The 24,359-nt window shown below is 45.0% G+C and overlaps 1 protein-coding gene across 13 annotated transcripts in view; it reads right to left on the bottom strand.

Annotated features, from left to right (window-relative positions):
* Positions 1-24,359, bottom strand: part of SPATS2L (spermatogenesis associated serine rich 2 like) — a 177,676-nt gene that overhangs the window by 58,729 nt on the left and 94,588 nt on the right. For all 13 annotated transcript variants that reach the window (XM_084780103.1, XM_084780107.1, XM_084780106.1 and 10 more), the window contains 3 exons: positions 8,659-8,767; positions 5,089-5,138; positions 1,762-2,008 (listed from right to left, as the gene is read on the bottom strand). In XM_084780103.1, coding sequence (XP_084636229.1) covers positions 1,762-2,008; positions 5,089-5,138; positions 8,659-8,767 — 406 coding nt within the window. The remainder of the gene's footprint in view (positions 1-1,761; positions 2,009-5,088; positions 5,139-8,658; positions 8,768-24,359) is intronic.

Genomic DNA, 24,359 nt, shown 5'->3' with positions numbered 1-24,359 from the left:
TATGAGTGCTTTATCTGTGGAAGAGGGTATCAGATTACATTAGATGGTTGTGAGCCACCATGTGGTTGCTGGGAATTGAAGTCAGGACCTCTGGAAGAACAGGCGGTGCTCTTAACCACCGAGCCATCTCTCTAGCTCCGGGCTATTTTATTATTGAGTGCTATGGTTTGAATGGGTTCCTAAAAGGGCCAGAAACTTAATTCCTAATCCTGGGTGTTGAGAGGTAGGCCTTTACGGGATGATTGGGCCATGAGAACTCCACACTTATGGCTAGATTTCACTTGTTCGAGTGGTGTGGGTTAACAGCTTAGCCACCCCCTTAGTCTGTTCTTTCCAGTGCTTGATTTCCCAGCCTCTAGAACCAATGAGCCACACAACCTTCTATTGTTTATAATTTCCTGTCCATGGCATTCTCCATTACAGCCTGCAGGAAACAAGCCATGATGGTTTTCTTTCTTTCTTGCAAAAAATTACAGGTAAAGAAACAGGACAGTAGAGAAGTAATGACACACCCAAAGACAGACGGTGTACGAAGAAGTAGCCTTCTGTCTGGGGCTGGTGGGACAGCGCAGTGGGTAGGAATCCTTCCTGTGCAAGCATGAAGACCTGTTTAAATCACCATGGCATATGGAAAAAGCTAAACATGGCTATGCACCTGTAAAACCACGGTGCATGATGGGCAGAGGCGGAGGGCCGCTCGGCTTGTTGGCTGTCAGCCTACTTTGAGGTTCAAGCGAGAACACTCTATATCAAAGGATAGGTGGAGAGTTAAAGAGCAAGAGATATGGCCTCTTCCTCCCTTCATACACACATACCATGACATACGCACACAAGTAAACTTCTGGAGTTCATTTACAGCTGCACATTAATTAATCAGTCCACATTCTAACACCCAAAAGGAGATCAAATAATGTGGTCTAAGGAGAGAACGTATTCTTTTGTCATCTTTTGTCTTTCCCTTATCCCAGGTTAAGTATCTCCTCAAACTAGTGTTGTCTTGTAGCCCAAGATCTGAGAGACAGGTTCCCTGACAGGCAGAAGGAGAGGGAGATGGGCTGTAATGGAGATGGGGAGGTAAAAAAAAAAAGAAAAGATGGTGAACTTTGAAGATGGCTGGCTCCTTCCCCGCCATCCTGACCTGAGACAAAGGCCTAGTATCTTAAAACGATGGTCTTGCAGGTGTTTCTTCTGCCAGTAGGATCCCTGCTGGGGGACTGGCCAATAGGTCATCCTATTTTCTTCAGACTGACCAGGCCTAAATTAGGGGAGGGTGACCCTTCAAAGACTTAGAAAATGGCCATCCCTCAAGGAGAAGCTGGGCCTCAGTTTCTCCACCACCCCCTGCTTTGGGGAAGGTTTTTTTTTTCTCTGTGGGTGCTTCCTGTATGTGTTTTCTCACCCTCCTCATAAAAGCCTTTCTGTCTTTATCGACTGATTCTGGCCAATCCAGGCTGCTGTTTTGGGAACTTGTCCGCTGTTCCCTGCCTTCTCATTCTTCAGTTGGCATAGAAAACGATCAAGGACCCTGGACGATAGCAGAACTATGAGGCTGTTGCAGGTGATGGGTTAGGGATCCTCTAAGTTGCTGTGGAGACAGACAGAGCATCTCTCTGAGCCCTTGTTGTACTCTCTGGTATCTACACACTAGCAGCTCAGCCTTTCTCATCCTGTGTATCAGCAGCAGCAGCAGTAGCCATTGCTTCAAGGAGCTCCCTCAGCTGTGTCCACCGTCCCAAGCAAATGTATTTATGAACAACTGACCTGCAACCCCACGAAGAGCCCTTGGTGGCTCCTCCAGTATGGAGATCTTCTTCTCACGGGGTGTGAGGGCCGGTTTCTCTCTGGCAGAATCAGGGGATGAGCCGTCCTTCTCACAGCCGGTCACATGGCCATTTTGCATCGGTGGTACCTGGGGCTGCAGGGGCCCCACCTCCGGCCTCTCCGCCTTGTCCTTAGCATCCTTGTTGCCTTGATGCTGCTTAGATTTGCTTCTTTTCCTTTTGTTATTCTACAGTGAGAAACAAACGGGAAAGCAGCACTGCTGTTCAGCAGAGGCTCTTGAGCACGAAGTAAAATAAGACAATCATCCTGACACCTGGCTTTTAATAGAATGGGTGAAAACACGTCCTTATTAAGCACCAAGATTAATCTCAATATTGTGCTTCTAAAGTAAGTTGTTTGAATTTTTACCTTGCAGTTGTAATAAACAAAAAGTTCCCTTAATTTGGAAGAAAAAAAATATACACGAGCAAGAGCTTAAAGAGCAGGGAGCTAATTTAAAGTAAGTAACCCAAGAAATGGCTGTAACAGCTCTGAAAGAATTGGTGATGTTAGCTCTTGCTTCTTGAAGCAGTTCAGGACTGGGAGGCCAGCTGAACACTCAGGTTCCATTATCTGGGCAGGGGACCAAAAGGGCAGAGTGACAGGAATAAGATAGGCTGTGGTGAAAAGAGTGGTAGATAGCAGCTCACAGAAACGTTCCAGCCTACAGAAAGCTCCTTAAGATGGAATGTCATCAAGTACAAGTAGCTTTAGGAAGTCCCTGAAACTGACCAGACGCCCTATGCCCTTCCCTGTTGAAAGTCCCTTCCAGACCAGCCAAACTGCAAAGAAGACCTGGAGACAAACCAATCTTTCTGGAAGAAGCAGAGACAGAGCAGCCTGGAAGAGGCTCAGACTAACTGAGGCACCCGGAAAGGACCCTCCCCAGCCTGTTGAGCTGCCTGAAGGCTGCACAGTCAGCTCCAGGTTCCCAGCACTGTGAGCTTGTCACCCATGCTGGGAGGGACTTTGGTGATGTCCTTTGAGTCATTTCTGCTCCTTTAGGTGACCCCTCACCCCATATTCCTGTAAGTAACCCCAATAAAACTCATTGGTTCACCAGGTTAGACTTCGCTGCTATCCCTTCTTTGGTCTGTTGTGGGGCCCCTATCTGGGTCCCTATGAGTGTTGCGTCTCCCCAGGACAAGTCTGTTACATAAGAAAGAGAAGCAGAAGGCGGGGCTAGTGTGGATCATGAATCTCTGCCACAGGCATTGACCAATCAGGAGACTGCAGGAACTATCATCGTTGTCTAGCAAGTCTACTAGCAAGGCAGAGTCTCCAGAATTGTCCTGTGGTTATTTAAGCAGAGGATGGGGGTTGGGGATGGACAGACAGACTCACAGGCTAATCCCAGTAATCCTGGATTTGTCCATTCTCCCTGGACCCCAGACTGCTCAGCGGTGGCTAGCTGAACAGAACAAAGTTCGTCACACACACTTTGAAATAGCTCCACACGACATTTTATACTCTCAGGGTGTATATACTTCTCAAACGCTTGGCCCCTGAACATTTAACAGTATCTGGGAAGTGGGGAACACAGTGCCATTGCTCTTGAATGTGTGCATTCTCTGTCTCTCAACATTTATTGTGTTACAAAGCACGTGTGGAGGTCAGAGGTCAGTTTGCGGGAGTAGGCTTGCTCCTTCTGCCAAATGGATCTCAGGGACCGCTCTCAAGTGGCCAGGCTTGGCCGGCAGTGCCTTTACCTGCTGAGCCACCACAGGAGCCCTCGGCTTGGGTGTTTTCTTTATTTGGTAGTCAATGTACTTAACCACCAGTGGTGCACACATACCTGACGCGTTAGAAAGTGTGTCCCACCTGTGGAATCTGGGCATACTACAGAGCACCTGGGGGACTTGTCCACTAGCGCAACTAGAGACCAACTGACACACAAACCACGCCTTCCTCTTCAGCCCCGCCCACTTCCTGTCCTTTCCAAAATGTCGCAATTATGTAGCAGTTCTTTTGAGATATTGAGAGATTTGAGTTGCTGAGCATAGGCAAAAAGGGGCAGTGGAGACTAATTCCCCGCCTCCCGCCCCAAGTCCCCACTGCTGGCTTTAGAAGGTCCATCCCATTATCCACTGTGTTGGGTCTGAGACCATCTCCCCACTGAACCCATTAGAGGGAATTCACTAAGGCAGTCGGGTCTGCAGCTGCTGTCTGTGCTTTTTCCTCCCCAATCAGAGAAATTTAAAACCTGAAGCATGCATCTGAATTTTTTTCCATGTAAAGATAAATATCACCCTTCAATCACTTGCAAATCATCTTTATCTCACAGGAAAGCTTGGGAAGCTATGATTAAAGGGAAGCAGAGATTGTAAAAAAAAAATGGTGGCAAACAAAGCAGGGCTGGGGGGGGGGCGGCGGTGTCGAGGAATCGCCTCATTCCTCCTAGTCTACGTGAAACCTAAAGGAGGAAACAGGGTGGATGGAAGGTTCTTGCAGTGTCTGGAACCGGTGGAACTGCATAGAAACAGTGCCTTTTGTGTTCCATCACCACTTGTTTCACAGGCTTGTAATCTTCCCTTTGGGGGCAGGGTGGGCTGGTGGCTTCTCCCCCATGAGAAACAACACGCAGGGCCCTGTGGTGTCACTGTGGAAACAAACTGACACTAGGTGGCTTCACACACATGCCAGCCTGTGCCCAGGAGCCCCACTTTCTGTGATTACATAGCCCAGCACTGCTACGTGAGTGGGACAGAGGACAACTCCTTCCTGATGCTGCAAAGGAGCGTGTCAGAAGTGTTCCATGGGGGACTCCTGCTCTCTATGGCTTTAAGGCATTTTCTTGTTTTATTGTCGAAGACTGACTTTAGATTTCAGGGGAAAAGGTATCTTAAAACAGCATTGGATAGAGTATTTTGGTTGAAAAAAATGTGAAAATATATATTAGGGCCTTCTAAGTGTCCTTAAAGCACTCCTTATTTTTGTCCTTTGTGCTGTGGGATATGTTGGGGCAAGTTAACATCCTTACTGCTTTGAATTCTGGCACTGCGCTCCCCTTAATACCTTCAAAGAAGTCAACCCTGGTGTGCCTGCTCCTTAAGCACACCTGGCTGATAGAAAACACTGAACAGAAAATAGGGGCATTAGGAGTGAAAGTGGCTGGTAATTGAAGAAAAGCATGGATTCAGGAGGCTTTCCGGGCGTGCATATTAACACGTTTGAATGAAGCATAAAATTGGCAGCTTTGCTGCAGTGATAAGGACGGTGAAGGTTTGATTGACGATGTTACTAATTCGCCATCACCTTTCATCTTACCTTCTTTTTTCCTGTCATGTTCCATTCTTTAAGAACTTGAATTGCACTGCCTAGATAAAGAGAAAGAATCTTCAACAAATACCCACACAATAAAACCAACAGAAGATTCATCTGTGCCCTGGCAGCAATGTGGGGGTGGGGCAGACTTCTTCATTTATTTTGATACAGCCTGCCTTAATAAAAATGCCAGTTTCGTTTCTTATTTCCAAGATTTTCATTTAATTCACCGCACAATCTTGGCTTTATAAAAATATTAAGCCCTACTTCGCAAAGCATGCTTTTTTTCTTATCATGATATTGTCTTAGGGAATATGAAATATGTCTTGAGAATTTCCTGGTAGCTTCATTGCCATAGGTAGAATTAAAATTGTTCTGTTTGATATATGAATACAGTGCTAGAAGCTTCTGAACCAAGTGTGTGTGTGTGTGTGTGTGTGTGTGTGTGTGTGTGTGTGTGATTAACCATGATAGTAAGACCTTTCTGTGTGGCCATCTTGCTCCATTTTTATTCTCTCTCATTATGTTCATGACTTGCAGGGGACCGAGGAAGAGAGAATCCGCGGCAAGTCTCTCTCCACCCACCATAGAGAGGATGGGACGTGTTATTTTCAAGGTGTCCATGTCAAACCAACAGAGTTCATTAAATGACAAACAGGGTCCCAGGCCCTACCTGGCCCAGTCACATACGTGACCTTGACCTGATGCAGTTAAAGAAATGCTTCATTGCTGCCCAACTACAATCACTCTCTGTACACTAAACAGACATCCACTTATTCCTACTTGCTGGGAGTAATTTCAGCTAGTTACAGAGAATGAAGAAATCAGGCTATGGCATAAACCAGCATTTCTTAAAGGATGTGCGTCCTATGCAGTCTAACAATTCTAAGCATCTTCAATCACATTACACCAATAGTGTGTATATTACAATAATAGTTGTCTACAAGGTATCGGCTAACCAGAGATTAACTTCAAACTGGTCTTTACCCTAAAATCCAAATTTGTCACCCCTGTGGCTGATGCCACTAACAGACAAGCAGGGTGCTGATCCTGCCCATCTGCCCAGAGTTTGCAATTCAGTGTCTTCCTTGCCTTGTTTTGAGTTGCATGCACTTGGGATAGCAAGACTACCCCCAAAAGTAAACTAGAATTTACACTTTTTAGTAACCGGGTTGACATCTACTTGCCCAAGGGGTTAAAGTTAACAGTTTCTTAGGTTTGGGCAATGGTTACTTAGCAGAGTCAGTCTTGTAGCTAGGCTCCCACTTTGTAAATACAGTTAGCCTTTGAGAGATGGTGGAAGCTGTTCTTATCAGAAGGCAAGCTGCTGCTGTTGTAGCTGCAGCACCCATTCGTCTCATTTCCGGATTTTGATGCCTGCTTTATTTGTAATTTGGGCAATGAGCTTACACAGAGTGATTGTGAAGAAATACTCGTATTTACAAAGGATTTTGAAAGCGCTGTGATTAAATTTTAACTGTGGCTCCCCAACATGGCTGGAGGTGTTTTCGGTAAGCCATTTGAATTAGTGACTTCAGTAGGGCCCTCCAAAGGCTTCCGACAAATATTTTTTTGGTGTGCACGGGGTTTAAAGCAACTTTTCCCCCATTGGTTGACAACTCAGCTGACGAGGAAGCTCACTCAGCAAGCAGTGAGATTTAAAGAGATCTTGTCATGGACAACATGGAGACTCCAGAAGCAAGGCCTTCCAGGCCCGTTCCAAGAGCTTTGACTGCGGTCCATCAACTGCTGCGTCTGTGCATTCAGTGAGGGTCACACTGCAACAGAGACCCTGCTGCATGCTGGGAAGTGGGTGGGGGAAGGATGGGGAAAGAGCCTCTAACTTAGTCTGAAGCTTTGTTCTTGAGAGTGATGTGGCAAGTGAACCTGACGGGAGGTTCTGTCTCAGGGTTAGGATGCTCATATGTACAAAACTTAAAAGTGGTATGTGCAGCAGGAGGGGGCGCAAAGCGCAGCTAGCGTTTGATCTTAACGACTTAGGATTATACATCTATGTGATCTTCACAGCGCACATAGCCAGCAAAGCAGGGTAAAGAGTGAGGAAGTTTCACACAGCAGATTTGCTTGCAGGTCTGTATGAATGACCATCCTCTGTTCGTTATTAGGACCCCGAGCCTCGGCTGTCGATACAGAATGTGAGCACAGGGTGCAGGGGCTTGTCCCGAAGTGCTGTTAGACTTGTGGAAACTCAAGAGGGTTGCTACACTCCTCGCAAGTTATGGAAATCATGCTCTCCCTGACAAAGTGCGAAGAAGGTACACCTGGGGTGTGTGCTGGCAGGTCTTTTCTGACCCTATTTGTCAGGTTGTGTTTAGCTAGTTCATTATTTACAGAATAGAAAAAAAAATGTCAGGAAACAGGGGCATTTAAGAATGCCAAGAAAGAGATCTTCATTCAAAACAAAAAAAAATTAAGAAAGGAAAATTTCGCCACAATTTACAGAAAAGATAACCACACTTGTAAATGGGTAAGCTCAACACTTCAGATCAGAGATTCTACAAGTACACCTGGCAAGGCACTCGCTAAAACACAGACAGAATTTTTTCCTTAAGAAACCAAAATCAATTAAGAGGTAAATGAACTGATAATATGATTAATTGCATGATATAACTGTCATAAACAAACAAAGAAGCAAACAAAAAACATTAAAAGGAAGAGTTCTGTTCACTTAGACAATATAAGCATGGAATTTCAGGGTCAAAGTCATGACACTCAGGAGACTTCTGGTAGGAGAGGTAATGCCTTCCAGGCCAACAAGGAGGTGCAATGTCTTCTGCCCAGCAGGGGGACACCATCAAAGGAAGGACATGCTTAACAAATAATCGGCAACAAACAAAAACAAAAACAAAAAAACAAAAAACAAACAAACAAAAAAACCCCCAAAAACAAAAAACAAAACAAAAATAACCCAGCAGCTTTATAATTAGTGTCCTCTAGGAAGTCTTTACAGTCTCTCTTTTTTTTTCTTTTCTTTTTTTTTTTTTTTAAGATCTATTTATTTATTATTTATACAGTATTTTGTCTGCACGGGCACAAGGTCTCACTACAGGTGGTTGTGAGCCACCATGTGGTTGCTGGGAACTGAACTCATGACCTCTGGAAGAACAGCCAGTGCTCTTAACCACTGAGCCATCTCTCCAGCCCCCTCTTTTTTTCCCCAATGAGTGAAAAAAAACTGTTCCATATGCTGCTTTTGCAATACGTCTATGTTCTTCTGAAGAGTATATCACGCTTTTTAGTTCCTTTATTTGTTTTCTTCCTTGAGCTAAGTTTCCACTATGTAGCCTTAGCTGGCCTAGAACACGGAGTCTCCCTATGCTCCCCTACCTGGTCTGGAATTCACCATGTCGACCAGGTTGTCTTTGAACTCCCAGGGATTAGTCTGCCTCTGCCTCCAGAGGGTGGAGATTAAAGCTGTATCATGTTTTCATTTTTATGACAAGTATTAGAAACAATTTAGTGTTCATTTCAGTTAATGAAGAAAACACAACCCACAGGATGTTGGATTTAGTGAGCGCCAACGTTTTCAGTTTCAGGCGGGCATGTACCTACCATCCACAAAGGCTTGCACAGCTTTATCCACATTAAAGTCAAACTGCTGTAGCACCAGGACGATTTCATTATTGCTTTTGTTTGGAACAACTGATCTAACTGCATAGATCTGAAAGAAAAGGAGAAAAAAAAAACCAGAGAGGTAAACACCCTGAGTATTGTTTGCCCACAGATCTCCCAATAGATAGAGCAGAATTATACATCAGGAAGGCCCTGGACAGCTAAGCAATCTATCCTCTTGCTAAGGAGCGTCCTCCAGGCTTCTCAGAGGAGTGAGCGTTCATGCTGGTTGTCGCCTCGATGCCCACTTTATGTGTGTACACACCCCTACAGAGACCTCCTTGTCAGGCTGTAAGGACAAGTGTGCAAGTCAATGCTGGCTTGGCTCTCAGCCCTCTGGGAGACCGAGATGCATACAAGATGTGCTCTCAGCAAGGACGCAGAATCTTTTTTTTTCCCCGTCTCAGGCTTCCTTTCCACTGGCTCGGGGGGTATCTTTAGAAAACATACAGAAACAGCTTCCTGCCTCAGCTTCTCTCCGGGCACAGTGGAAGCAGTCATGTGAGGGTCACAGAAGTATGCTGGGAAACTCCATCAGCGCTTATAAAGACAGGAGGGCATGGGGCACTGCATTTGTGAAGTGGTAGTCCCAGCTATATTACAGAGAATTGTCTCAAACACCCTTCTGAGAAATAACCACTGAGCAGAGTAAAAGTAAACACACGTTTGCGCCAAGGGTTCTGATGCTTGCACGTGTCCAGACCTCAACGACGCAGACGCCTTCCTCCATCACACTTAGCATAGATTTTTTTCTGGTTGCCTGCTAGAATTAATTGACCTTTATCTCAAAGAACCTGTCATTATTACAGACTGTTCTACGTATTTTAGCAAAAACTTAATGTCATCCTCCCCCCCCTTTTTTTTTTTTTATGAGAAGGATTTCTGTACGAACAAATGCTAGAACACTGCACGGGACAGCGGGAAGTGCTCGTTAAAGAACTGTACAATTTATACACAGTCCACTCAGAGTTAAATGAGGACCAGTGAGTTTTAGAGTTAAATGGATTTTGTTATAATTGGATTCATGGGGTATGGGTTACAGAACCATGGTATGTGTAGCATGACACTATCGACCAGACATTTACCTGAGAACTACAGACTATTTCTTGACTGTGCTAGAAAATAGGCAGCCTGTTCCCCAACAGACCTGTACATAACAGCATGTAGGTTATAATGAGAAAATGGCATAGGCTATGGGCATAAGACTTGTAGAGCGGTTGAGATCATTTACCAGAAGATTGGCTTTAAATCCTGACATTTAGAAATGCTAAATATTTGGGTTTTACTGAGATTCTAATACAATATGTGTTTGTATATGCCACTCAATACTCCTTCGGGTTTTTTTTTTTTACTATTCTCACATTTTATGGTTCCTAGATTCTCCGGACTCCATTAGAAAAATTGGTTCTTTGAAAACACGCTAACTTCTTCATTGCTTTGTTGGCCTTCTTTTTAACAATCCAGTTCAACGAATACATCTATCTATCTATCTATCTATCTATCTATCTATCTATCTATTTATCTATCTATCTATCTATAATCTATTTATTTTAGACAGGGTCTCATTACATGGATCCAAACTCCCCTGTCTCAGCCTCCCCAGTGGCAGACATGAACTATCAAACTGACATAGTAAATATTCATTTTAAATACTTATTGCAGTGGTTCTCAGCCTGTGGGTCTTAACCCCTTTGGGGTTGCATATCCGCTATCCTGCATATCAGATATCTGCACCACCATTCATAACAGTAGCAAAATTACAGCTATGAAATAGCAAGGAGATGATTTTCAGGTTGTGGGTCATCACAAGGAAGTACATTAAAGGGTCAGAGCATTAGGAAGGTTGAGAACCGCCGCCTTATTATGTGACAAGGCACCAAACTTCCTGAAACGTACAGGCCGCATGGGGAAGCAGACAACGCTCAAAGGACCATAGGGAGGAGGTAAGACTTACACGGGCATCTATCTATCTGACTTGATAGATACACTCAGATGTGGAGGGTGAGTGAGTGACGAGAGGTAAGTGGGAGTGGGAGGGGAGAGGATTCTGGGCAGCAGGAGCATGACCGCGGAGGACGCCACGGTGAGGACGGAGGGAAGTGGAGGGGGAGGCCGTTAGAGCACAGGGGAGGTCAGACTTGACAAGGACCAGACTGGGCAGGGTCTACAAGGCTATGAAAAGCATGCTGGCCTCGTGATCATCCCTCTGTCGTTCGCCGAGTCCTCTTTCTCTCATGTGTTTATCATGTTTAAAAGACACATTTTTCTCACTGAACATAAAATGTTTTTAAGAGAGGCCAAAATGGTAGAGCATTTGCCTGGAATGTATAAGGCTCTATATTTAAACCAAGATGCAAAGAAACAAAAGCCAAAAGCTAGCACATATAGCCTGGGAAAGTCATCGACAGTAATAATATATAATATTTTCCTTGTAACTACTAGTACATTGGAATTACTTATATTATAGTTATAATATCTTTTAAGTAAATACAATTTTAGTAGTTCAAGCCACTACAGTTTGTTCATATGGAAGATTTCTTAATAATGAGCATCATTATGGCTACATCAAGCATACTTTTCTGAATAATAAAACACTTAGTTATTAATTACATTAAGTACACTATTGTAACATTACACCAAAGTGTTCAAGCCACCTACACAGAGCTGTGTGAGCAACAAAGACTGGAATCATAAAATAAGCATAAAAATAATTGTTCCCCTGCTTCTAGACTTTCCTCTGCAAAACATCGTTTGTAATGTTAAGGCAAGAACAGCTTAAGCCACTGCTTGCATAGACCCGTTCACTTCCGACCCTTGCTTTACTCTTCCCATTCTCTTATAACCGTATGAGCGTGGTCAGCTATGTGCAGATAGGCAGCATTCTGTGTCTGTTGGTCTGATGTATTTTGATGCTAATTAATAAAAGGCCATCACACCTGGGCAGGGCAAATGAGCTGTGCATGGCTAAGGTTCTCTGGCGTGAGGAGACAGAGAGAATCTTGGGAGGAAAGAGACCAGAGGAGAAGAGAGGAGACGAAGGCTGCCATGGGTTAGATGGAGGAGAAGCACATGGCCGGCATGGATGGAGATTTGGCCTAGATAAAGAACATTAGTAAGTATTTGGGATTATGGATGGGAGGTGGCTTGATAGAAATTATTAGAAGCAGATGGCATGGGATTGGGGCAGGGATTCCATTCCCACTATGGGAAGTAATTTAGGGGATTAATATCTGCATTTCCCCAGGTTAACTAAGGTTATTTTAAAATATAACAAGTATCTGTGTTTTGCTTGATTACTAGCGGGTTATACTGCCTTAATAATAATTACAGGTCTGATAATAAACCTTATCAGGCTGTACTGGTAAATTAACAACAAGTGGTGCTCGACGTGGGGCAATTATATTAGACAATACTGATAATTTAACAATAACAAACTAGTACCCAAGCAAATTCAGGTATCCACACCCTTAAAAATCCTATTATGTTACAGTCTGGCGAGAGGTGGGGGAGAAATAGCTCCCAGAGAGCTATTGGACCAGAAATGGACCAGAGCATTTCACAGGAACTGCTCCTCGATGTCTGCAGGCTCAACTCTCACAGAGCAAAGATGGCTACAGACACGTGGTTGGTTGGAGAGGCAGAACTAGGAGGCTGACAGTCTTCTAAACTGGCCTGGGGGATGGAATTAACTGCCTAGAAAAATAATAAAATAAAAACCGCTATGGTCCCTTTCCAAAGTATCACGGCAGAAGGCTCCTGGATCTTTTTTGGCTTTGTTTTGGTGTTTATAAATTTGTTTACAATGGGCTTAGTCACAGTTGCACTTCTCCATATTATCTCTAAAAATGTTCAGGGAGAAAAGCAAAGAGCCAAGAGATGTGAGACTAAGTTACTGACAACAAAAAGGGAAGAAGGAACCAAACTCTTCTCCATAGAGTTGATAGCGGCTGGGATTCAAAGCTCCGTAGCTACAAGGTGTTTGTCAGCACTTTCTGAAAAGAGTCCACCAGAAAGAGATAGCAATAACTAAATTCCAAGGAACGGTGGACAGGGTTTCACTAACGGAAGCCTAAATTGGCACAACTGATGTAAGACTTAGAATTTACTTGTTCCCCTGCTTGATTTTTTTTTTCTTGAGATTTCTAAAGATTTTGACTGAATTGAGATGAAATCATTGAACAGGGCAGTGGTGGCGCACACCTTTAATCCCAACACAATAGAGACAAAGACAGGCAGATCTCTTGAGTTGCAGACTCACCTGGTCTTCCACAGGGCCTGATCCCCTGCTGATAAGATAAATTACTTGCAGAGACAGCCAGGGATTTAAACTGGCAATCTTTTTCCTTAAGTTTACTATGTACATTCCTTTTTCTTAACAATGGATTAAATGTCCTTACTGATCTAAAGGATGGATACACATCAGTCTCAGGTTTATGTAAGGAAAAAATGATGTCTCTGCTCTATAAAAGGCCAGACCACCTCCTTGAAAGTGGACTGTCCACAGGAGAACTGGTGCCAAAGGGTAATTGGCCTAAGAGATATGTTCTGTTGGTCAATGCAAGGACCACGTTTGGGCGAGGAGACAGACATGCAAGCTGCATAGCTCCCATGTTGAGAAGGAGTAAGACAAAAACCCCTGCAACAAATGTGAAAAGCCAGGTACAAGACGTCTACAGAATACATAAACCCTAAATTAAAATGAGAGTTTATATAATGTTTACTTAAAGTTTAATGTCTTTTCCTTTGCTCAGGGCAACCAGCGTGTTTCTAAAACAGGAAGCATTCTGTCGGGGAAACAGGTAGCAGCCTAGCCTATACATCAAGCACCACAGAGCCCAGGGAAGGACATTTAGAACTATACAATCTCGTTTTGATTTCCATATGATAATAGTTATATGTTCATTGTTAATGTGATGTTATATTTCCTCTTTGAAAGAGGTCAAAATGAAAGAGACCTGGATAAAAAAGAGACTGCTGACTTAAGTCAGTGTATGTTTACATTAATTCAAACTGCAGAACAAGCCGTTAATTTACATTGCTAATCCCACCACATGGGAACAGCTCTGAGACTGGCTGAGACATGAATGTCTGTGCATAGCCAAAGCTTCCTGTTGGTTAGAGATTTATTATTAGATGTTATTCTTCATATGAAGATTTGCAGATGTCTTTTTCCTGCTCATACAAAGAGCAGAGAACCATCCTTAAGTGTTCTGTGCATCCAGCACACCTAATACATTCATAGTTTTAGGACTGTTATAATACTTGTGAGAAATTATATGTTTTCAGAACAAAAGAACCGGGCACTGACGCTGGATCAGACCTGACAGGATTCATTCCTCCAGCATGCTGAGATGCTGACATCCTGCATCCTTCATGTTCCAGCCCCAAGTGCTTCAGTTGCTGTTCCTCATGAGAAAATGACAGCTTTGAAGAAGGCTCCTGATCCCAATTGGTCCAGCATTTCAGACTGTCCCACATATGACTTATATTAAGCCTGGAATTTCTCAACATTTAGAGACTGGACCACAAATACTGCTCCTAGCTTATTTAACCATTTTTTTCTAATTTTATTTGGGCACCTACATAGGTATTAGTCATCCCAAATCAGCCAGAAGAAACCTTAAGAGAAAGATGCCCTGTTTCCCTTAAGGGGGTTGGGTAGGTTTTTGGTTGCTTTCTTGGGCTATAGATGTATATTGTCATTGAGAGGTATGGAGATAGGGGTTGAAAAGAAAGAAAGGGGAATTCAGAAATATATAGGGATGATAGGATGAAAAACAGATTATTGAATCTCCTTCCCAACTTAAGGCCTTAGTTGTTACTCACAAGGTTAATTTTAATCCATTGATATAGAATTTTGTATATTGATACAAAATAAGTTTAATTTGAAACATTGAAATAGAATTCAAATTTAATATTATTCTTCCATATATATATATATATATATATATATATATATATATATATATATATATATCAAGTCTCTGATGGGTTTGAAGATCAGATAGTTTTAAAATTAAGCTTAGTTGTTTAGGAGTTAAGATACTTTTACGTGTAGATAGATACTTTTAGGTTGACAGACTAGAGCTTTGATAGATATTGATTTAGTTCAAAACGTTACACTTACCAAGATAAAACAGATAATATTTTCTTCAAAGTTGCCAAATACCTTTTGATTAGACATTATGTATATAAGTTTTACCTATTAGTTTTTATAATTTTTCTTACTGTATATAAAAATAGCTTTTTATTTAGACAGAAAAGGGAATTGTTGGTCTGATGTATTTTGATGCTAATTAATAAAAGGCCATCACACCTGGGCAGGGCAAAGGTTCCCGGGCACGGGGAGACAGAATCTTGGGAGGAAAGAGACTGGTGGAGAAGAGCAGAGAAGGGGGCCGCCATGGGTTAGGTGGAGGAGAAGCACATGGCTGGCGTGGATGGAGATTTGGCCCAGATGAAGAACATTAGCAAGTATTTGGGATCATGGATGGGAGGTGGCTTGATAGAAATTATTAGAAGCAGATGGCATGGGATTGGGGCAGGGAGCCCATACTTGCCCCACTATGGGAAATAATTTAGGGGATTAATATCTGCCCTGCCCAGGTGTGATGGCCTTATATTAATTAGCACCAAAATACATCAGACCAATAATTCCCCTTCTCTCTCTCCCCCCCTTTCTCCTCCCCCCTCCCTGTGTGTGTGTGTGTGTGTGTGTGTGTGTGTGTATACGTGCATGTAAAAGCCAAAAGTCATCATCTGATATCTTCCGCAAGGGCTCTCTGTACCTTAGGTTTTGAGACCGACTCTCAAATGGAACCTGGAGCTAAAATCCATGTGAGGTGCAGGAACCTGCTTGTCTTCCTCCTCAGACCTGGGATGATAAGTGTGCCTCACAGTGGCCACCTTTAATGTGAGTGCTGGGGACCAAAGTCAGGCCTTTATGCAACCACTATATCAATGAAATCATGTCCCCTGCCCCCACCCTCTTCCCCATTATATATATATATATATATATATATATATATATATATATATATACATATATATATATATACACACACAGACACATATATATATCTTAGCTCCGAATGTCTCTCTAGAAAAGTCATCTCTAGTTGAGTCCCGATATCAAATCTATGAGATCTAGATTCAACTCCTAGAGGGGGAAGCTAAATTAGAGGAGGTTCTCTGCTTTACTGAAATGAGCAGATAAGGGGGTGGGGACCTTGTCTGTTCAGAACCATTCCTCAGGGATGCTGAACTCTCAGCTAACGTCTGCTCTGACCACTGGGCTTTGCTAATGTGAAGAGAGCAGCACAATTCATAAATCCACATCATTTCTGTACGGAAATGTCTTCAAGGAGGATGGGGAAACCACATGTGCTCCTGTGTGCACATAAACACGCAGGAACTGAACAGTTGGTATTCACAATTTAAGCCTCAGACTGATCTCATTTTCAAGTGGCAGCAAATGTAGGGCACGAGTGGGACCAAGGGGGCACTGCCGTGGCTGTGCTCAGCGGCTGCTTCTGCCTGTAGAGACGCAGCTTCTGAGAGCTGTAGGATTGACTCCATCAACGCGTGACTAATAATGGTCGTTTGCATATGGAGAATTCATAAAATTCACGAAGGCAATAGCTAGGTCGCAGAAGAGGCCCTCCCTGGTGCTGCTTCTCACACACAGGCACTCTTTCCCCGCCACAGCCCCAGGCTCCTCTGCAGCTTTGCAACAAAGCTGGAAGCTGCTGCCCTTGACAGCAGTCTTACAGGAGTTGGGGGGGGGGGCGGTGCTCCCCTGCCAAACTAATAGAGTGGTCCATCCAAGCACACCAGGCGGCCACTCAGGCTGCTGGGTGACAATCAGGAAGGCCAGTTAGTGCTTCATACAGCAGCTGCTTTAGCCTTCCAATACCACGCTCATCTATTTTGCTTCTACTAATTTATGTCTGGTTTGGCAAATTCAATTTGCTATTTAGAAAAGGGTTGTTGTGACGCTACCTTCGGAGTACTTTCCATCTGGAGTCTCTCTCTTCTCAGGGGCTTTCCTATCTGGCTCCCCGGAAGGCTCTGGCATCTTCTGCACCACGCCCACCCTGTTGGCTCCTGTGCTAAGCAGTGGGGCATTCAGGGGTGCTGTTTGGTTTGTAGCTGAGCTGTCTCTGGCTGAAGAGCTGTTAGCAGATTTCCTTGTTCACACTGCGCATCATCGAGCCTGTCTGCGGTGGCTTCCTTGGACTTTCCTTCTGGCTTACCAGTGAGTCCTAAACCACGCAGGGATCCCAAAGAAGGGATTCAGAGAAGAATTTTTGATCTACTTAGATGGCTGTGTGATCAGCCAAGAGCTAACAGGGTGAACGGACGCCAAATAACTGAACTCTCCATTTTTAGTCTCCTCCTTGAAAATCCACTCTTATGCTGCTGTCCTTCCAAAAATATAGTTGTCCTGTGGCGCTGTGGGAGATGCGGAACCCAAGATACCAAAGCCCGTAGGATTTCAAGTTCTTTACCAAAAAAAAAAAAAGTGTGTGTGTGTGCATGTAACCTATGCAAATTCCTTAGGTACTGTAAACATATATTTTAAAACACCCTCAAATGTAAACACCATAAAAATAGTTATACAGCACTGCTTAGAATATGATAAGACAAAATTCTACTCACGTTCTGTTTCTTTCCAAAAGACTCCCGATCTGGGGTGAACTGGGCTCAGAACACGTGAGACGGGGTGATGGCTTCAGAATCATGACTGTCTTACTCCCTGACTGAAGAACTTAGAATGAAGTGCGGTTTGCACAGCCTGGCCTTCAAGGCCATCAGCAACAGGGCACCAGCCTGCTCTTCTTCCGTGTGACTCTGTTCCTCTACCCAGCACTCACAAGTGCCTCAACTCCAGCCCATCAGGACTTCTCCTTGACCTCAGATGTGTCTTGTCCCCAAGCTGAAAGGTCACACACTCCTGGAGTCTTTCTTAAGCCTTCTTCCCAGAAGCATTCCTGACTCAACTCTATGGTTGCTGTCTTTCAAATATTGATACATTTGTATGCACACTGCGCTGACTAGATGGCAAACAGCAGGAGGCGGCGGAAGCCTCCTCTGCATTTCTGTACAGTTACCATGTCTACTCTGGAGTGACTGATACTGTGTGGCAGCAACCCTGCAGCCATACCTAGCTGCTGCTTGGAGCCAAGTGAACACCCCACCAGCGCGTTGTTACCATACCGCCATTCTGTAGCTCCTAGCGCATCTACCATCCACAGTACCACAGTGGGTCCCAACCGACTGACTGCGCGCCCCAGGCATTCTACAGGCAGGGAGAACACACCCGTGCTCTTTACATTTCATCAGAGCCTGGAAGAACACTCGGGCAACTTTTAAATTCTTACAATGTCACTGTTAGCTAATCAGGAACAGTGGTAATTTTAGAGTTTTGAGACTATGTAAAGAAGTGTAAACTATGCCCGACTGTCTTTTGCCAGTCAGCTTAGGAGACAGACATCAGCTGAGTCCTCACTGAGAGACAGGTATTGAGGATACAAGAAAGAGCCAGCTTTTGCTCTGTCCCAAAGAGACGCAGGGTACCAGCAGATCCACACACTCTATAATGAGAGTAAGTGCTGTGCTTTCTTTATGAACAAGGTACTGTGGCACTACAGAGCAGAGCAGCCATGCCTGCCCAGCGACAGGAGGAGGTTTTCTAGATGGAGAGATGTCACGGATGGAACACCGGGGTTAACAGAGCTATGTTCTAATCTTGGCTCTGCTGAGCGTCAACTCTGTGACCTTGGTGAACCTACTCAGATCTTTGAAACTTGGCTCCACAGCCACAAATGAGACTATTATCTGCTGGGGTCTGTGAAAAACGCGAAGAATTAGTGTGTATAAAGTGTCTGCTATAGAGTCTGACATACACTTGCTGCTCAGTTAAGTCTGAAACAGAAAAGAGTAGGAGTATTCGCGAAGGCCATGAAGGTATGGCTTTAAAACTGCAAGGACATGGACCTAATGTGCCGGTCAAGGGCTGTTTTACAAAGACTGTCGTGGATAGAGAATTTCCTTCCCCCCCCCCCACCCCGAGACTCAGGGACAGCGGGCCTAACACCTTCCCCTACATTCCCTTTCTTCACTGCATCCATTTATAATATGGCCAACATGTGTTTCCCTTACTCCCATTTAACTACGTGCTAAAAGTCTAGTCACGGCACTGGTGTCCGGACAGAGCGGGAACAGTGCTGTCAGAGACAGAGCGGGGGAAGAGATGTGCAAATACATAGCTGAGACGGGCAGACACAGACAGGCGTCCCGTGACTCACAAGGGTTACTGCACCTGGTCCACCATAAGTTAAGAGCACTGTAATCCAACAAGGCCTTGGGGGTGGGGGTGGGGCAGGGAATGGGTTAGCTGGTAAAGCGCTTCCTGTGCTAAGACAAGGACCCGATTTTGGAACACCATCACCTCCAAGTATAAAAAAGCTGGGTTGCAGCAGCACATGCCTGAACGCCTGGGCTGTAAGGAGGTGGGGACAGGAAGATCCTTGGAGCTTGCTGGTCGGCTAGTAGAGCCAATCAGTACGCTCCAGGTTCAGTTAGAGACTGTCTCAAAAATAAGGCAGGGGGAGGCGGGACTGAGTAAGACGGTTGGCATTGACCTTTTACCTCCACAGGCACGGGCACACTTGTTCATACACACACTCACTCACATAACATGAACTTAAGCACACACAAATTGAAAAATAATGTCAATGCGTGTGGTGTACTCACCCTACAGAGCCTCACTGCTTAGGTCATTCTGCTTTGCATGTGTTCAGGACACTGGCAGTAGCTTGCAGTTGCGCAGTGCCATCCAACACTTGTCTTGTGATAATGAGCTGAGTATGTTAATTTATTAGCACTGTGCTGAAAGTGCAAAATAGGATGGCTGTAAGGGCATCGCTTTTGCACCAGCAGCGCGAGGGTGAACACTATAAGTCGAATTGTGAGAAGTCAGGACTGGCCGTCTGCAATTGCACCTCATGGAAAGCTAGTCTCGCAGGAAGCAATCAGAGTCCCATTCACAAGGAATCACAATGGTCAGGAAGCGGCTGGCTTGAGAAGCCAAAATGCACCAATCAGACTCTTAATGGTTATTCAGAGTGGGAGAGAGGCAGAGTGGAGCTGGATGGGGCCAGTCTCCAAGAAAGCTGCTCCCCCCCCCCCACTGTTTCCTTAACTACCCCCAAGTCACGTGACACCCTGCCAGACCTGTGTAATATAATAACCTCTTTTTATTTGCACTAGTTTGAGAAGGTTTCATTTTCTAGAGCAAGTAGCAAGTGCCTAAAGGCTCTACTAGCAAATGCAGCTGGAAATAAAAACAACACAGTCCAATCGCCCGTCTAATTGGCAAAGGAGGAAAAAAAAACCTGGAAGGTTTCAAGGAGAAATGCGCTCAGAGCGTAAAGCAAGAGCCCGGCAGACGAGAAGCCACAAGTCTTACCTACACACCTCTGCAAGCTCTCACGCAAGCTCCAGAATTACTTGTGCGTGACTGTATCTGATGGAGTGTAAGTTACTCGGTGCAAACCTTTATATCTACAGCATCTTAAACACTGGGAGAGCTCAGAGGATGGAGGCGCAGTGTCTGCTAAGTGGCTGAATGAATCGAGGCAGTGGGGAACCTAGGAAAACGCTCATGGTCACTGAAACATCTCAGGTCTTTAATTCACTTTTTTTTTAGTGCATGGCTACAATCCAGCAAAAAGTACCATGCAACATTAAAAAAAAAAAAAACCTTAATAGATTCAAGGCACAGACGTATGGAGTGCCTCCGAGGTCCCAGGCTCAGCAGATGGCTGCTTCCAGCCTTGAGGAACTCTACACACTTAGAGAGGAGCACTGCCCTGTCCTCCACAGCAAGGGCAGCAAGCAAACAGCCAGCGACCTCCTCTTTGCACCAATGAGAATCAGAGTTATTTATGGCTTTGCCATTCCTGCGATTCGAAAGGGGTTTATAATCAGCTTTGGTCACATTTCTCAAATGCTAGGCCTCTCAGAGACGCCTCAAAAACATATCCGTATATACGTTTCACTTCACTTGCTGGGCCCACGGTATTATCTACACACTAATGAAGGCGGTTCTCCTATGAACCCTCTTGGGCGAAGAAAATACTCTTTGCAGCCTGGTACCTTTGCACCAAGGATAATTCCATAATTTAATTGCTTTTTCGAATATCTATTTCCTGCCAGCAAAAAAAAAAAAAAAATATGTATGAAGTGTTGTCATGTTCTACTCGGCTGACTTTTTTGGGAATTAACACCACTGGCACAAATCAAAATTAACTTTTTAGGGCGAGCAGAAGAGGATTAGAAAGGAAAATGAAGCTTTGAAGATGGGGGTGGGGTCGGGTGGGGAACGGGGAGAAGCACCACGTTGACAAGGGCAGTACGAGAGCTAAAGTGAGAGGATCTTGGCAACACTGTGTGTGTCTTATGAAACCCATCACAGTTAGCTGGGATCCGCTCACAACCGAATGCAATTCTGAAGGCTTGGGACACTTGAGAGTCTGCACGTTTAATTGTTTTTTTTTTTAAAGATTCTGCTTGGTTAAAGGATGTGACAGGCAGGAGTGGTTTTGCCCATGCCCTTCGTTTCCCCGCAACCTGTGAAGGCGTTGGAATTCATGGTGAACTCAGTTTACAGGTGGCATGAAGGTTGCTCACTAGCTCACTCTGAGGGAGGGAGATCACCCCGGATTATCTCCGCAGCGATGTAAGGAGGAAGAGAGTGGGTGACAGCAATGCAAAGTGAGATTCAGTTAGCCAACTTCAGGGCCTGAACAGAGGGTGAGGAGTTGGAGGCAGCTTCAAACCGGAAAAGGCAAGAAAACCAATTCTCTCCATTGCAGCCTGGGAATGGAGGTTCCCCCATCTGACCTCTGACCTCTGACCTCCAGAGCCCTAAGGCGGTTTGTTCACTTGGATTGCCTTAGGCTCCGAAGCCGGCGGTGACTATGACAGCAGCAATGAGTGGGTGCAGGGGACTCCTCTTTGAGGAACGAGAGTTCCTCCCCAGAGTTCTTTCTCCTACCCCACCAAGTAGCCTCTTAAAACCAACTACCTTCCTGGTGGCACCTTTTCTTACCACACGTCTTGGTGAGGCCAGTTATTCCTGTACAGCAGCTACGCTTCCTGAGGGAAAAGCGGGGGGGGGGGGGGGGCATGAAATAGTGAAGAAAGCAAGGCCAAGTAATAAATAACAGCTACTTCCAATTGTCCCAACCCTAATCCACTCTGAATCTCACCTGTTTGCTGCCCACACCACCCCCTCCCCCCACCCCCAATAACCTAGACAGGTCCTTTTCTGTCTCATCAAGCCTGGAAAACTCCTAATTGGATCCCTGGCTTGGTTCTTCCCTCTGTCCAATCCATCTTAAAACAATCAGTGCACAATTTATTGCCCAAAGCCCTTGAGCGTGTTCGATGGTGGAGGAAAGAGCCAGCAGCGAGAAGGAATTTGAAGAGAGGAAAGAAAGGAGATAAATTACGCAGCTAGATCTCGGAGGGAATGGGGAAATGGTGTTAGCATGCGGAGGGGCCGGAGACATCTCTGTCTAAGCACCTCTTGGGTAAGTATGAGGTCCTAACCCTGATACCCAGCGTGCACATACGAAGGCAGGCATGGTGGAGCATGACTGTGACCCTAGCCCCGGGGAAGTGGATCCCTGCGCTCAGTACCAGCAAGCCAGCCTAGCTGAACCAGGTTGAGAGAGACAGAGAGAGAGAGAGAGAGAGAGAGAGAGAGAGAGAGAGAGAGAGAGAGAGAGAGAGAAGAAGAAGAAGAAGAAGAAGAAGAAGAAGAAGAAGAAGAAGAAGAAGAAGAAGAAGAAGGGGAGGGGAAGAAGGAAAGGGAGGGGAGGAGGAGGAGATGGGAGGGGACGAGAGGGAAAGGAGATAGATATTTGGGTAGAAAATAGTCTTTGAAGAGAAAGGAGGTTCCCCTTTCTATTCCTCAGAATTCTGAAAAGGAAGGAAAGGGAGAAGGGGAGATGGGGGTGCAGTAAACATTCGAGTGCACGAAGAGGGGAAAGTTTATGAAAACCATTCATCTGAGCCTTGAGGCTTAAAAAGTAAGAGAATGGTTTAGAGCTGCCTTCATGGGAACCTAAGAGGAAGTGGCCGTAATGAATAAAGAATGCTGAACAGGCTTGAAGGTCCCTGAACGCTGGACAGCACGGATCTGTCATGGAGCCAGCTGGCATGGCTTTTCCCCCAGAGATTCTTAGCAAGCTAGAAGCAGAGGCAGCCGAGAGGCATGTCCCGAGTTTACAAACTGTAGAAAATTATCGTGGGAGGTCCCGAGGCTCCGGCACATGAGCTTTGGGCATCTTTAGAGTGGCTGATAAGGCACCCGAGGCCTACAGAAGATGGATTAGGACACTAGGGAGACAGGAAGGGACCCGATATCCTGCTGAGATTAAGGAAAAGCAAACAGGACTAGAAAAGCCGGTGATCAGAAGCAGACAGCCAGAGAGGGGATGCTAGATCTTTCCACCCCGTGTTCCTGGTGCTGCCTTCTGGTGCAAACGAAGACAACCCCCTTTCTACAGGCTAGCCCTGCTCTTATTTAAACCTGAAGCACCCCCCTAGAAATCCATCACTATGGAGCGAACATGCGCTCTTCTGTAGTCTCCCAGCTCTTGCCATCTGGTCAAGCTCTCCAAGTGTTTGCTCTTGAAAAGTGTTTCTGTAAATAGGCATGCTGCTCTGGTAGGGGGAGGGGAACTAAACATGAGGACTGTGCTGCCTGCCCCTGCCTTGGTGGGGTCCCATCACCCACTGATGTTGTCAAAGCCAACATGGTCGCTTCAGGAGAGATGCTAATTGCTGGCCTCTGTGGAGATTATTTGCTACTAGCTCTCCTTATGCTGTCCGTAGGACAAGTGCTGCAGCCTCAGGCTTGTGAAGTGACAGTAACACTCTGGCCGGGATTTTACATCCATCTTTGTTAAATTTCAGTATGTAAGTTCTAACTGGGTGCTCCGGCCAGCTGGTAACTTTTGGAACCTTGCATTTTTTTGTCACTACAAACAAAGAACATGTTAGCCATGCCTCCATTCCTTCCAATTTGGTCTCTTGTAAAAAGCCAGTTCTCCTAGAGGAGATTTATTGATTTAAATTTTGTGTAGGCTGGAGCCAAATTGTTGATTTGAATTTTTATGAGCCTGAGTCAAGTACAGAAGCCGGAGTATTACAACGAGAGCATCCTGGGAGCTGAGAGTAATCTTTTAATTCATGTTCCTTTGTTTATTTATTCTCTGAGTCCATCACAATGAACAGACTCTGGAACTGGCCCACAAACACGGGCAGACACACTTCCGGATGCACCGAGAACATTTAACGTCTAGAAAGACAGAATTTTGATGAATTTCAGTAAAATGAAGCGAAGATGTTTTGTTGTCTGAGATCCAGGGGAACACTGAAGACTGAAATTGGTTTAAGGGGAGAACGAAGGCGAGGAGACGGAGTGTTTGAGGAGGAACAACACAGAACCCAGGAACCCTGTTCAAGGGAAAGAAGGTCCAGGCTCCTTGGAGCACCAGATGTTAGAAGGGATGGAATTTCAGATATAAAGGCATGGGGCCAAAGTGGTCCAGGTACCCTGTCTG

Source organism: Acomys minous, assembly GCF_964271855.1.
Source record: "Acomys minous genome assembly, chromosome: 4".
Classification (NCBI taxonomy): Eukaryota; Metazoa; Chordata; class Mammalia; order Rodentia; family Muridae; genus Acomys; species Acomys minous.
Note: the sequence above shows the minus strand (reverse complement) of the source record. Positions and strands in the feature narration are given on the sequence as shown.